The sequence below is a fragment of the Megascapheus bottae genome, chromosome 6 (assembly GCF_031878675.1).
Source record: "Megascapheus bottae isolate mThoBot1 chromosome 6, mThoBot2.hap1, whole genome shotgun sequence".
Classification (NCBI taxonomy): Eukaryota; Metazoa; Chordata; class Mammalia; order Rodentia; family Geomyidae; genus Megascapheus; species Megascapheus bottae.
Window position 1 is genome coordinate 701,130 of NC_143514.1, and position 14,955 is coordinate 716,084.

Consider the following 14,955-nt stretch of genomic DNA (forward strand, 5'->3'; position numbering starts at 1 on the left):
GAGACTTTGGGCAAGTCTGTGTGGTTCTTACAGTCAGCCTTCAGAGGGCAGCTTCCTGACACTCAGAAGAAAAGATGCTGTTGTGAGGCTCCCCTAGTTACTCCGAGGTCTTTGGGAGGCTCTGCCCCCTTCCCACTTTATGGGATTCTTGCTCTTGGTTGCACCACCCACTCTTCCCTTGGTGACCCCTGATCAGTGCCTTCCTGGATGCACGCTGGCTCCTGCACTTACTGTGCTAAAAGTTTCTACTGAGGAGTAAACTCAGTAGCCTTAGGAAAGAAGTTAGAACAAGGTTTCTGATAAGTGGCAAGGTTTATATCAGGAGTCTGTGCCTGTGGTCAGATATTCAGATATAATTGCACTTAAATGAGATGAGGTGTTGCTTTGTCTGTCTTTCTTTCTTCCTTCCTTTCCTTTCCTTTCTTTCTCTTTTTCTCTCTTTCTTTCTTTGTTGGTTGTTGGGCTTGAACTCGGCCTGGGCACTGTCCCTGAGCTCTTCATCTCAAGGCTACTACCCTATCCCTTGAGCCACAGCGCCACTTCCAGTTTTCTGGTGATTAATTGGAGATAAGAGTCTCACAGTCTTTAGTGCCTAGCGCCTAGCCTAGGGTGGCTTTGAATGTGATCCTTAGATCTCAGCCTCCTGAATAGTTAGGATTACAGGCGTGAGCCACCCTGGAGTGTGAACTCAGGTCCTAAGTGCTTTATCTGAGCTTTTTTGCACAAGACTAGCACACTACCACTTGAGCCACTTCTGGCTTTTTGCTGGTTAACTGCAGATAAGAGTCTAGTGGACTTTCATGCCCCAGCTGGCTTTCAACCTTGATCCTCTGATCTCAGCCTCCTAAATAGCTAGGATTACAGACAAGATCCACTGGAGCCTAACATTTGCTAAAGAGTTTTCTTTGATGATGGGCTGGAAGTATGGCCTAGTGGTAGAGTGCCTGCCTAGCATGCATGAAGGCCCAGGTTCAATTCCTTGGTACCACATACTTAGAAAAAGTCAGAAGAAGTGGTGCTGTGGCTCAAGTGATAGAGCTCTGGCCTTGAGAAAAGCCCAAGGACAGTGCTCAATCCTAGAGTTCAAAGCCCTAGGACTGGCAGAAAAAAAAAATTTTTCTTTAATGTTATCATGTTGAACTTGTAAATAATAACAATAATGGTAAATAACATTATCAGGTTGCATTCATAATTGAAAAACTTGGGGGTTCTTTCCATAGTTATTCCTCACAAAATTGGCCGTGTCATAGAAGGAAGCCCAGCCGACCGCTGTGGAGAACTGAGAGTTGGAGATCATATTTCTGCAGTGAACGGGCAGTCCATTGTGGAGCTCTCCCATGACAGCATTGTGCAGCTGATCAAAGACGCCGGGGTCACCGTCACGCTGACCGTGGTTGTTGCGGACGAGGGTGAGGAACCAGTAACACTGCCTTTCCCAGCTGATCTCAGAGGCACAGAGCCTGCAGCATTGCCTGAATCCCCCAGGTCACAGGACAGCTCCTGTGCCTCTGTCTCCTTGTTTGCCTTTTCTGTCTAATAAACCATAAAGATAGTTTATTATAAGGTTCTCAGCGGCTCCTGAAAAATAATGTGGCTAGTGAGTGGTAGCCCTTTATGTAAAGAAGCAAATACCCAGACTTGAATGCTTACTACCAAACACTTTTCAAGTCCAGTTTTCTTAAATAAATGTCTTGGGCCTCAGCTTGAGTGAGAGAAATCTGTTAAGCAACTCAAAGGAAGGCGCTGTTGATACTGAGCCTTTGTGTCAGGCTCAGGCCTTCAAGCTGGGCAGCTTTCCAAGCAGGGTCTGGTATGGAAAGCAAATAGGGCATAAAACACGAAACTGGAGCTCTGGAAGGGGGCCTTGCCTTGCTGTAAAGCTACCTTTGAATCATTTAAGAGTCTCTAATTAGAGACATTTTGAATCAGTCCAGGTTTCTTGTTTACGAATTTCTAAGTATAATTATTCAGTGATCCTCTTGTTTTTGCTTGACCTTGTAAAACTAGTGAGAAGACAAAAAAACACAATGGTGAAGGATCATTTTGGATGTAAAATTCCTCATTCAGTAATGCTACTCATGATCTTATTCCCGTCAGCTTCTAGATCTTATATCTATCTTTGCTCCTGTTCTTCTCTCCCACTCCCTCCTCCTCTTCTCTGCATATCCATCGTTCTCTCTTTCCCCTCACCACTCATCTGTATTGTGAGTCTTAGTAGTCTTGAATTCCTGAGCACAAGAGATCTTCCTGCCTCAGCTTCTCAAGTGCTGGGACTACAGGTGAACCACCACACCTAACTTGTATTACTTGATTTCTAACTTTCCATTTTTTCTTGTTGGTGCAGGTCCTGGGCCTTGAACTCGGGGCCTGGGCACTGTCCCTGAGCTTTTGTGCTGTACCACTTTGAGATGCTTCCAACTTTTTGGTAGTTAATTATAGATGAGAGTCTCACAGACTTTCCTATACCCAAGCTGGCTTTGAACTATTGTCCTCAGCCTCCTGAATCACCCAGGATTACAGGGGTGAGCCACCAGTGCCCAGTTGTTTTGTTTGTTTGATGCTAGGGTGTAACTCAAAGCTTCATACTTACTCAGTTAGCACTCTACACTTGAACCATGCCTCCTGCCTTTTTATTTTTTTGAGTCAGGGTTCCACCAACTTTGTTCAGATTGGCCTGGGCTTGAAGTCTTCCTTCTGCATGCTCTGCTTTTGGTGTGTGCCACCATACCTGGCATGCATAGCCTCTCAATGTACAGTCACATCCCTGCTGAATCCCTTGGCAAATTTCTGATTTCTGCTGTTTTCTCATCTACCCAGAGCCTCACGGCCCACCATCAGGAACGAGCTCCGCCAGGCAAAGCCCAGCACTGCAGCACAGGCCCGTGGGGCAGGCACAGGCCCGCCATGTGCCTGGAGACAGGTGGGCTCCTCATGGGTTTGATATTTTCCTCCTTACCTTCCTGATCCCCATCCACCTAGACGGCTATGGAAGCCAGCTGCTTGGGTCACAATGAGAATTTCATGTACCTCCTATACCTTCCCTGCGCCTGCCACCCAGCCAGCCTCCATCCCAGGCAGCCTCCAGCTTTGCTGCTCATGGCTGCCTGGCTTGGATCAGGAAGCACCACACATCTTCGCAGACTTCCTGTGCAGATCAGGACATGTCTTCTACATAATCCTTTCCTCTTATTGTAAATATTGGTCATAGAAACTCAGCATTTGCTACAGGAGAGCCAGGTACATTCACCTGCTAGTCTCCCTGTGCTAGGTGAGCACAGTTCTCTTTGAGAGACTCGGCACCAGTACACGCTCAAGCAGAGGGGTTGCCCAGCTGCAGGTGGCTGCCAGACACCTTCTCAGTTCAGTCAATACCTGATTTCCCTCTTCCAGAATGGCGTTGGAAGGAGAAGGTGGAAAAGACGGGCCCAACTCCTACAGACACTCGTGGTCGGACCACAAGCACCTCGCCCAACCCGACACTGCCGTGATCTCCGTTGTAGGTGGCCGGCACAACCAGGTAGACATCCACGTGCTGCGCTTGCACAGACGGTGGAGTTTGATTGCACACATGTTTAGATCAATCTTTTTTTCAAGCATTGGTCATAGTTGTGACCTGCTTTGTGCATCGCTTTTGCTTGGTTTGCTTCTATAAGAGGATATAAAGAATAAGAAAAGTTTCCCCTAGAGGAAGAGGAATTTGAATGTTGATTGGGTACTTGCATGAACCTGGGGCCATAGCTGATCACAATTCAGGCTTTTGGTTGTTTGCTTGTTTCTTAGGAAAATTACTTAAAGGAAGCGTTTTCTAAACCTCTGTTCTTCAGTAGTTCTGTTGCACATTGACCAAGCAGAAGACATTTCTGCTCTGGGTGAATTTAGGCCTTGCAACCAACGCTTGTATTCTCTGCTCGTGCTGTAGCCATGTGCATAGAGAGACGAAGTCGATTTTCTGAGTTATCAAAGTTGTCTTTCTTCACAGTGTACACAGGGCAGCGTGTGAAAACTGACCTCCTCTCCTCTCTCTTCCAGAGCCTCGGCTGCTGTCCTGTGGAGCTGGAGCGAGGCCCTCGGGGCTTCGGCTTCAGCCTCCGAGGAGGGAAGGAATACAACATGGGCCTGTTCATCCTCCGCCTCGCCGAGGACGGGCCCGCCATCAGAGACGGCAGGATTCACGTGAGTGGGCTTCTGGCACTAGACTGCAGGCATCTAGAAATAAATAACTGAGCGTGAATGAAAGCCTAAACCTGGAAGCAGGAATTTTCATCGGCACTTTCTACCTTGATAAGTAAAATACATTTCCATCTCATTAAAGTCTTTAGAAAAATAGAACAAAATACAGTCTTCAGTTCCTTCCAAGAAACAGATCAGTAATACGCATGCCATCCGTGGCTGCCTGTCAGGCTCACAGTGGGAAGACCTGGCTCGTGGAGTCTGTAAGCCATCCCCACCCCACCTTTTTTTTTTTTTTTGTCTCCAAAATGGAAAAGTCATTTATTTAAAAATCATTTTGTTCACTTAAAAAAAAATACCTTCAGTTAGTTGTCACTTAACAGTTTATGGATACAGTTCATCTTGCTCAACATTCTCACCCATACCTCCCTACCCACACCTTTCCTCACCAGTCCCAGGTTTGAGCTCAGCCTGAGCACTGGCCTTGGGTTTTCTCAATGCTAGAGCTCTACCACTTGAGTCACAGCACCACTTCTGGCTTTTTTTATATATATAAGTGGTACTGAGGAATTAAACCCAGGTCTTCATGCGTGCTAGGCAAGCACTCTAACCACTAGGCCCAACTCCAGGCCCCTCACTCTTAATTTTGTGGGATATATGTTGAATTATTGATTGTATTCTCTTCTTTTCCTCTTCACTCACCTACTAGTCCCTTCCCCTTGGCCATACCCCACGCCTCTCAAGTACTCACTTCATGTGTTTTATTTTGACTTTGCCTTTCTAAGGAATTACACATTCTTTGAGTTTCCCTCGAATCCACCATATTTCAGTTAATATATTTATATACATGTGCAGACTACCCAATGTACTTAAAAATGTATTATCTATGCCTACCTCCCACATATAAGGGAAAGCATTCATCTTTTGTCACTCTGGGCCTGACTTACTTCACTTAATGTAATTATTTCTCAGTTTTTCTGTTTCTTTATAAATGGTTCAATAGCATTCTAACAGATGAGTAAAATTCCACTGTGTATATATACCAGATTTTTTTCATCCATTTGTCAACTGAGAGGCATATGAGTGGATGCCATCCATGCCTTGGCTATGGTGAATAGTGCAGTGAACATAGTTGTGCTGGTGACATCACTGTGTCCTGGTTGGTTACCTTTTGGGAGTAAAATTGCCAGATCACTGAGTAGTTTTATGTTTAATTTTTTTTGAGGAACCTCCACACTGCTCTCCAGAGTGATAGAACGATTTTCTACTCCCACCATTAGGGTTTCTTTTTGGCCCCATCCTCACAGCATGTTATTGTTTTCTTGATAATGACATTCTAACTGGGGTGAGATAGATCTCAGTGTTGTTTAATTTGCATTTCCTTTATGGCCAGAGATGTCAGACATTTCTATTAGCCATTTTCAGTTCTTCTGAGAAGATTCTCTAGTTCATTAGCCTATCTTTTCTTTTTTTTTTTTTTTTTGCCAGTCCTGGGCCTTGAACTCAGGGCCCGAGCACTGTCCTTGGGCTTTCTCAAGGCTAGAGCTCTACCACTTGAGGCACAGCACCACTTCTGGCCTTTTCTGTGTATGTGGTACCAGGGTACCCAGGATTTTATGCTTGCTAGGCAAGCACTCTGCCACTAGGCTGTGCTCCTGGCCTTATTAATCAGGGCACTGGATTTTTTTGAGAGTGTGTATGGGTGTGTGTGTGTGTGCTGCTCCTTGGGCTTGAACTCGGGACCCTGAACACTGTGTGAACTTTTTGCTCAAGGTTGGCACTTGATCTACCTCTGGCTTCTTTGGAGCTTGATTGGATATAAGAGTCTCACAGACTTTCCTGCCTGGACTGGCCTCTAACCATGATCCTCTCAAATCTCAGCCTCCTGAGTTGCTAGGAATCGAACACACAGCTTTATAAGTGCTAGGCAGCTACTCTGCCACTGAGCCACATTCCCAGCCCAGTTCTAGGCTTTATTTTGTGATGGTTGTTGTTCATTTTGGGTTTTGTTTGCTTGTTTTTTAGACTGTTGCAAATGGGGTTGCTTTACTGATTCAGTTTCTGTCTTGTCAGTGTTGGCATACAGGAAAGCTACTGATTTTTCTGGGTTGATTTTATACCCTGCTACTTTAGCAAATTTTTGAATCAGCTCTGGTAGCTCGTAGGGGGAGGAGGGTGTGAGTCTATAGGGTCCTTCAGATATAGGATTATGCCATCTGCAAACAAGGATAGTTTTACTTCTTCCTTCCCTATTTCAATCCTTTTTGTCTTTCTCTTGCCTTATTGCTGGTGCTAGAAATTCCAGTACTATATTGAAGAGAAGTGGAGGGAGTAGACATCCTTGTTTCATTCCTAATTTTAGAGGAAATGGTTTTAGTTTTTCACCATTAAATATGATATTTGCTGTAAGTTTGTTATAAACAGCATTTATTATATTGAGGACTGTTCCATGTTTCCTGTCTTCTCCAAAGCTTTTATCATAAAAGGTTGTTGGAGCCTGTTACCTTAGGCAGACTAGAACTCTGTGCTACTCCATCATAGATGCCATAGGAAAGTCTTCTTTTTTTTTTTTTTTTTTTGCCAGTCCTGGGCTTGAGCTCAGGGCCTGAGCACTGTCCTTGGACTTTCTCAAGGCTAGAGCTCTACCACTTGAGCCTCAGCACCACTTCCGGCTTTTTTCTATGTATGTGGTACTGAGGAATCGAACCTGGGTCTTCATGCATGCTAGGCAAGCACTTTAACCACTAGGCCAAACTCCCGGCCCAATCTCTTCTTAACTCTTAACATCAGAAAGACGGAAGTGGAGCTGTGGCTCAAAGTGCTAGGGTGCTAGCCTTGCATGAGAGCTCAGGCAGCATCTAGGCCCTAAGTTTAAGCACCACAACCAACAGCCACAAAAATCATACTAATACATGCAAAAAAAAATATAGGCTTCATTTTATAAACTAGTTAACTCACTGGTAATCAGGTGATGCTCTAGATAGGCTTCCCTGGGCTTCCCAGTAGCGCCCTGCACCTCCTCTGACCACTGGCAGTGGGGAAAGAGGCTTCTTCTCTCTACTTTGTGTTGAGGCCTAGGTGTGAGTGGGGGGGGGTGTCAGGGGACATGTAGGGGACTGTGGTCATCCCTTCACCCCCTCTCTACTTCCAAACATCATTTATAAAAGCTTTGTGGGGCCGGGAGTTTGGCCTAGTGGTTAAAGTGCTTGTCTAGCATGCATGAAGACCTGGGTTCGATTCCTCATTACCACATAAATAGAAAAAAGCCGGAAGTGTTGCTGTGGCTCAAGTGGTAGAGCTCTAGCCTTGAGAAAGTCCAAGGACAGTGCTCAGGCCCTGAGCTCCGGACCTGAGACTGGCAAAGAAAAAAAAAAAAGCTTTGTGCCTGGTACTGAAAGAGTTGGGAAGAGGCGTCCCAACCCAGATAAGAGCAGATGTGCCCAGGTAAAGAAGGACGATTAGAGACAGTCACCCAAATGATGGGTGCTCTAATTGGTGGTGAGCAGACACTGAGGGATAGAAAGCTCTTCACACCTCAGAACCTCCACCAAACACAAAGCAAAACAAAAGCACCTTTAAGAGACCAGGACACTAGGCACTTGGCAGGAGATGGCATGTGAGGCCAGGTGTGGGATGAGTGTGGCACCTGGAGTGACAGCCCAGGAAACCTTAGAGAGCAGTGGCCAGGAAGAGCTCCAAGGCCTTCAGTGAGTGGAGCAGAAACAGTTGAGGAAATGGGGTGGATGGGAAGATGTATCTTGCAGCCAGGGCAGGAACGTGTGACAGGGAGCAGAGTGGGAGTGTGTGAGGGGGCCGGGCAGGGTGGTGCCCTTGGAAGTAGCTGAGAGGACAGGTGCCATTGCCCTCTTTTCCACTTTTGGTTCTCCTGCTTCACCTTTCTCCACCTCTCATTTCTCTATTCTTTCTTCTCTGCTACCTTCTTTACCTCATAGTTTTTGTTTTGTTTTGTTTTTTGTTTTTTCCAAGCCCTGTCCTTGAGCTTTTTTGTTCAAGGTTAGTACTCTACCACCTGAGCCACAGCTCTACTTTTGGCTTTTTGGTGGTTAATTGGAGATGAGTCTCTCAAGACTTGATTGCCCACGCTGGGTTTGAACTGCGATCCTCAGATAATCTTAGCCTCCTAAGTAGCTAGGATTACAAGTGTGAGCCACTGGTGCCCAGCTAATAACTCGTTTTAGATAAAGTTTTTCTATTGACCGGTTCCCCAAATTCCATTTCTTTAGAATGTGCATCTGTAAATCTGCCATCCAGCCAAGCTGTCCAGGCAGCGGCAGTGCGGAGTGAGGCAGGGTTGTGGGAAGGACTCCCGCCACAAGGTGCCTTCGCCTCGCTTAGAAGTCAGTTCAAGACGCAGCTCTGGTCTGAAAGGGCACTGCAGAAATTGGTGTCGTTTGGTCAGTAGACACTTAGCCTCTTCTACTGCTTAATATTTCATAGAGATCTTAGATTTTTTTTTCCTTTTTCTAAGGTGCTGGGGGAAATAAAGGCATTTCTTGCACCTGCTTTGAGAACCATAGATTCCAAGATAGCCAGAAAACTGACTTGTTAGCCATTTAAAACCTTTCCCACGTTGGATCTTTGTGGAATAAGGAAAAGTATACTTGCTCTCTTCCTACTGCTGCACCTGAGCCACCGGCATGCCGGTGAAACAGGCACCAAGCAGGGGCTGGAGGAGCTGCCGCCTCACCTCCCTGTGGCTCTCCTCCCCAGGTTGGTGACCAGATTGTGGAGATCAACGGGGAGCCCACACAAGGCATCACGCATACGCGAGCCATTGAGCTCATCCAGGCTGGAGGAAATAAAGTCCTTCTTCTCTTGAGACCAGGATCCGGCCTGATTCCTGACCATGGTAAGTGAGGCCGCTGGAGCCCTGGGCTGTGCTGGGATTGGAGGGAGACAGTGCATCAACTAATCCAAAGGCAGGCCCCCCGAGCGCCAAGCACTGGCTGTGTAAACGTGAACAAGTGGCTTCAAATGGGCGCTTGTAGGGCCAATATGTTTAGTGGTATTTTGGACGCAGGGACTGCCTCTGTAGAGAAGTAAACCTGTAAAGGGCAAACAACTCAATTGCCGCAAAAATCCCAATAAAATGTCTGCAGAATATCCCAGCTTCTCTGTTCCATGGCTAATTACACATTGCCAAAGAAATGTATGTACTTAGAATAAGACAAGTTTGTCTTTTAGTGAGTAACTATCATAAGAACTTGAGGATTTACTGTTACTTGTCAAAAACAAGCTGCTTAGCCTGCCATGAGGTTTGTACTTCTGCCCTGGCTTCGGCTGCCTCCGTTTCACTGCGGACTTCCGACTGTCAGCGTCCTGGGAGAGCACTGATTATTTTGGAGTGCATGATGTTAGAAATTAGAGGCAGTACTATAACTCCTTAGTATTGGTCTCCTCCGCCCAGACCCAGGCTTTCTAGGGCAGACTTGGGCATGTCTTCCCCTGCCCGCCATTCTCTGGCTCTAGTGCCTTCCACCATCCGCTTGTAGACCATGCATTCCCGTGACATCTGTACTCATCGTGCGCATTGTCTTCACATAGTCCTAGGCTTTTTCTCTTCCTTCTTCAGGTTTGGCTCCTTCCGGTCTGTGCTCCTACGTGAAACCTGAGCAACATTAAGGCTTTCAGGGCTTTTCTTGGTCTTTCCTTAAAAAGACTTGGTAAATTTGCATGTCTTATAAATCACCTCCTTCTTTTGTTTTCTTGTTAATTAAAAACGATGCTATTAAATGCATCTGTTTCTATCTTCTGCACTTTTCAGTCTCCTTTGGCATTAAATTTGGCGAGCATAGTTCAAGAAAAGTATTTACAAATACTCACAGCCCTTATTTGGGTTACTGGAGTTGGTTTGCTCTTATTAATGATTTTGAGATGTCTGAGTGCTATCCATTATCATACCATAACTAATTGTAAACCCTCTTGGACCAGATAATTTAGTCCAATAATTTATTATCATTTCTATTAACTTTTCTGCCTTGGCTGTACAAGTAATTCACAGATCCTACATTAATTAGGTCACTAATTATACATAATTAGAAAAATGAATTTACCTGCCTGTGTACTCAGATGTCTGCCTTCACAGAGAGATAGGTAAATATTCACCAGTACAGTTTAAGGGACTGGCCGAGGTCGAGTGTTACTGTGCTTCTTTCTGCTTCCCCATGTAACGCTGTTGCCCTCGACCCTCTCTAGGTGACTGGGACGCGAGTAATTCTCCATCTCTCAGTGTGATCTACGAGGAGCAGCCTCCACGCACCCCGTCTCCACACGCTGCTCCTGCACGTGGCGCGTCTCCCAGGGGAGCTCAGCTGTGTGGAGAAGCAGAACTGAAGGACGCTGGCCCCGAAAAGAAAAACACTTCACAGGAGCCTCCACCCGAGCTCACTCATCAGTCTCCTCTCCAGAAACCTGTGACTAGGAGAGCGCCACACCACAGCGACAAGAAGCATCTACTAAAGGTAGAGGATGACATGGCACCAAGAGGCAGGTCTGCTAGTCCCCAAAAATCAGCTAACCGCCATTCAGAGGAACATCTGGGGAAGATTCCCAGTCCTCGGAAAGATGTCCCTAAAGGAAAACCGAGAGATGGATCACTCAGCCCTAGGAAAGGGGAGAATAAAGGCCCAATGGGCGCCACGGCCGGCTCTGGACAAGGCCACAGCAGAAAGGGCAGGGGGCGCTCCTCCAGCCCAAAGAAGCAGCCCAGAACAGAAGGAGGCCAGGACGCAGCAAGTGCAGCAGCTAAATCCCCAGAAGGGGCCCGGGCTGGGGACAGTGCTAAAGAAGGGGCCCGGGCTGGGGACAGTGCTAAACTGCTCTCCGATGGGAGAGAAAAAGCCAGTGCCATGAGGAAAGATCTGAAGCAGAGCCCACGGGAGAAAAACAGAGCCCGGTCTCCAGAGAATCAAAGCAAGAGAGTGGAGGCCAAGTCTCTTTCCGCCACAAAGGCGTGGAGCGCTGCTAGTGGGGCAGAGCCAGAAGAGGGGACAGAAAGGAAAGCAGCCACCAGAGACACGAGCTCTGGTCGAGAGAAGCCAGGAGGCACCCAGCCGTCAGAAAAGAAGCTAAAGGAGGAGAGGACGGCACTCGGTCAGGTGGACACCCACAGAGGGAGGGAGGCAGCAGCGACTGACCAGGGCCAGGAGGGCGCTCGGAAAACTCCCATTACCCCAGGGCCCTGGAAGGTGCCAGGCGCTCACAAAGCCACAGCAGCTGTTACTGGGGCTGAGAAACGGCCATGACCCAAGTTGTATTCTCTTCTCTCACACACGCAAAAGCATTTCCAAAAGTAATTTTCCACAATTCAGAATCCATCAGTACGTTTTACTTTGAGCATCTAGGACCTTTGGCATTGCCCAGAGCCTCTGCCCCCGCCCAGCCTCATATGTGTCTGAACGAATGGCAACTTGTGGTTGCCACTAGTGCTGTATTTGTGCCACATTACCCACTGCCATGTCTGCTCTGTCCTCATGCACATAGCTCCGCAGGGCTGCACTCGGGTGGCTCCATAGCATGTTGCATGTTTACAGAGAGAGCGAGTCCTCGCAGAAGAGGCTGTGAGCTCCTCGCTGAAAATGATGGTTACCTCTTGTAACAGCTGCAGATGGTACCCCAGTTTAAAAATAGAACCCCAAAGCATCACTATTTTAAAGCAAAACAATGTCCAGAGGCTTTTTTGTTTTCATTTGGATGGATAGGATGTTTAAAATAACTGTTAAAGCTGTTCCTTACAGGTCAGGAGTATGGCCTAGTGGTTAAAGTGCTTGCCTAGCATGCACAAAGACCTGGGTTCCATTCCTTGGTACCACATACATAGAAAAAAGCCAGAAGTGGTGTTGTGGCTCAAGTGGTAGAGCTCTAGCCTGGAGAAAGTCCAAGGACAGTGCTCAGGTCCTGAGCTCAAGTCTAGAACTGGCAAAAAAAAAAAAAAAGCCATTCCTTACAAATGAGTGCCCACAGTGCAAGCTGTGGTGTTGCCTGCCGCAGCCCTGCACTCGGCCACCTTGGCACTGTGAAGCCACAAGGATGCGGCTAGTGCTCACCCAGGTCGCTACTAAAAACGTTAAGCTGTACTGCATAGTTGAAGAGTCAGAAGAGGGTGCAAAAAAGAGTGTGTGACACTTAGTCATGAAACCAGCCAGACTAAACAGCAGCTCCCTGGTTGAGGAGAAAGCCAGCCATCTGGGGCAGCATCTGCTCCAAGCCAGGCCTCCGTTCTCAGCTGCATCAACTCTCCTACTCAAACACAGGAGAGGGAGACAGGATGCCTGCTCAGCTCACGCTCCTCAGATCCTCCCTAGAAACTGTGCGGGAAGGTGGGAAGGTGGAGCTCGTCTCCAGCCCCACAGCAGGGCGGGCTCCCTGCATGGCACTCAGGTGTCCCAGAGCCACTAGGTCCCAGGGGATCAGAAGGCATGTTCTGTCATCCAGCACTGCACCCAGGTCCTTCCCTCTGTGAGTCTGTGAACCCCATGTGTAATACCAGCCCTGTGGCTGATACACGCATCCCAAGGGAGGTTCACCGATGCCCCCATGCAGAGCTAGTCATCCACCCCTGTACCTTGATAAATGCTGACTTTAATAACCAGAGAAGTGGTTTATTTTCCCTCTAGTCCACAATTAGTGATACAGATCCTATTTTTCATGTTATCTGTGACATGACTTCGACGTGGCTCTTCTCTGCATACCCTGGCACTGTACGGGTAGACCTGGCTTTGGCGCAGATGTGGACGTGCTGGTGTAAATGTTTATATATGTACAGTACCTTTATATATACACACTGAGGTTCTGACTAGAGAAGATCTGTAAATTGCTCGTTATTTTTTATATAGATATTAAAAAATGTTGATTGCCTGTATTTCTTTGACTCCCCCTTTTAAAGCTGCACTCTGTGGAGCGGAGTCCTCCGAGAGATTTGGGCCCCAAATAAGACACATTCAAAGCCTGCATGGCAGGAGATGCAGATCATGTGACTCTTATCATGTGTGGAATAATTAGAACTAAATAACATTACACCTATTTCTTACCTTCCATTGTAAATAAAATAAGTTTTGCTTAAATAATTTGCTAGTAGAAAGAGCCTTCTTGCACTGTCTTACTGGACACTGGTCACTGGAGTGTTTCCACTCATCACAGGACAGAAGTCTCTCTTTGGTCTGGAAGTCCACATTCTTAAAACTATCAGAACAAAGTCAGACGCGGCGGCTCACACCTGTAATCCTAGCTACTCAGGAGGCTGAGATCTGAGGATCAAGGTTCAAAGCCAGCCCGGGCCCAAAAGAACCTGAGACTCTTACCTCCAATTAAGCTCTAGAAAATGGGAAGTGGGGAAGAGCTCAGGAACAGCGCCCAGGCCGAGTTCAAGCCCTATGACCCACCAAAAAAAAAAAAAAACTATCAGAACAAATTGTTTTGGACTTGATTTCATTTACCCTTTTGAATAAACAAGGCCTAGCGCTTATTTCAAGACCCTGGCTAATTCTAATCAAGGAAAAAAGTAAATTTCTATCGTTACGTGTACTTACACTAACAATAAACTCACACATACTATCAGGTGGTAAGACCCTGAGTTCAAACCCAGCAACAGGTGGGAATGGAGTAGGAAAGAGAGAAACCCAAGCCCTCGTTTCCAAGGCCTGCAGTGGAGATGTATCCAACTGCTTCTGAGGGGAAGTAGAACGGAATGGTTCGTGGTGGCCACTTCCTCCCTGGCAGATGACATGGCCGAGGCCCTATAGAGCCCTGAGTTCTGACACCACTGCATCATCTTTAACAAGCAGCTTTAAACAGGATCAACTGTAAGACTCTTGGGCCCAGAAAAGCATTGGCATTTTATTTTCATCTAAGAGCAACTTGCTGTTCAAAAAAGAACTAAGAAATAAAAAGAAATGTAGAAATAAAAAGCCAAATGCTAGCCAGGCCCAATGGCTCACACCTGTAACCCTAGCTACTCAAGAGGCTGAGATCTGAGAATCAGAATTCAGTCTGGCGTAGGCAGCCTGGACAGGAAAGTCCATGAGACTTTATCTCTAGTTTACCACCCAAAAGCACGAAGGAGAGCGTGGCTCAAGTGATAGAGCACCAGCCCTTGGGCAAAAAAGCTGAGCAGGATGTGAAGCCCCCCGTTTATTTTTTTTCTTCCACTTGAACTCGGCCTGGGCACTGTCCCTGAGCTCCTCAGCTCAAGGCTAAAGCCCTACCCACTCATCGCCCACTTCCCGCCTTTGGAGGGTTAATTGGAGATGAGTCTCACAGACTTTTTAGTGCCTGGCTAGAGGCCCTCATTCTTATCTCAGCTTTGTCTTGAGTAAATGTTCCATGGCGCCACATCTGCAGGATACCCGGCACTGCCAAGTATAAAACCAGAACCAGCGGAAAATAGGGACTGCCAGGAAAGAAGAGAAATCCCAAAGGAGTCAGAATGAGAAAAGCAAGGCAGAAGAGGGGATGAGAAGAGCACAGCAGGAGTAGGATGGAGAGTTGTATAAAATGACAACCCCACACTATGGCCAATCAGAGTCGATGACTCAGGCTCCTCAAAGACCACATGGCTCTCACAGAACCTTACCAACAGCCTGGCACTGAGCCTGGTCTAAGGGCTCACAGTTCAAAGCCAGCCTGTGAACCAAAGTCTGTGTCTCTTCTCCAATTAACCACCAGAAAGCTGGAAAGTGGTGCTGTGGCTCGAGTGGTAGAGCACTAGCCTTGAGCTAAAGAGCTCAGGGACAGTGCCTAGGCCCAGAGTTCAAGCCCCACAACTGA

The 14,955-nt window shown here is 47.0% G+C and overlaps 1 protein-coding gene across 2 annotated transcripts in view; it reads left to right on the forward strand.

The window, feature by feature from the left end:
* Positions 1-13,242, forward strand: part of Magi3 (membrane associated guanylate kinase, WW and PDZ domain containing 3) — a 172,940-nt gene extending 159,698 nt beyond the window's left edge. Inside the window, exons 16-22 of one of the 2 annotated variants that reach the window (XM_090334057.1) lie at positions 1,221-1,409; positions 2,818-2,920; positions 3,391-3,517; positions 4,030-4,173; positions 8,902-9,040; positions 9,764-9,854; positions 10,387-10,461. In XM_090334057.1, the coding sequence (XP_090190183.1) occupies positions 1,221-1,409; positions 2,818-2,920; positions 3,391-3,517; positions 4,030-4,173; positions 8,902-9,040; positions 9,764-9,813 (752 nt within the window). In that variant the 3' untranslated portion in view covers positions 9,814-9,854; positions 10,387-10,461. Of the gene's footprint in view, positions 1-1,220; positions 1,410-2,817; positions 2,921-3,390; positions 3,518-4,029; positions 4,174-8,901; positions 9,041-9,763; positions 9,855-10,386 lie in introns of both variants that reach the window. The other variant, XM_090334056.1, reaches the window with a different exon arrangement.
* The last annotated feature ends 1,713 nt before the right edge of the window (positions 13,243-14,955 follow it).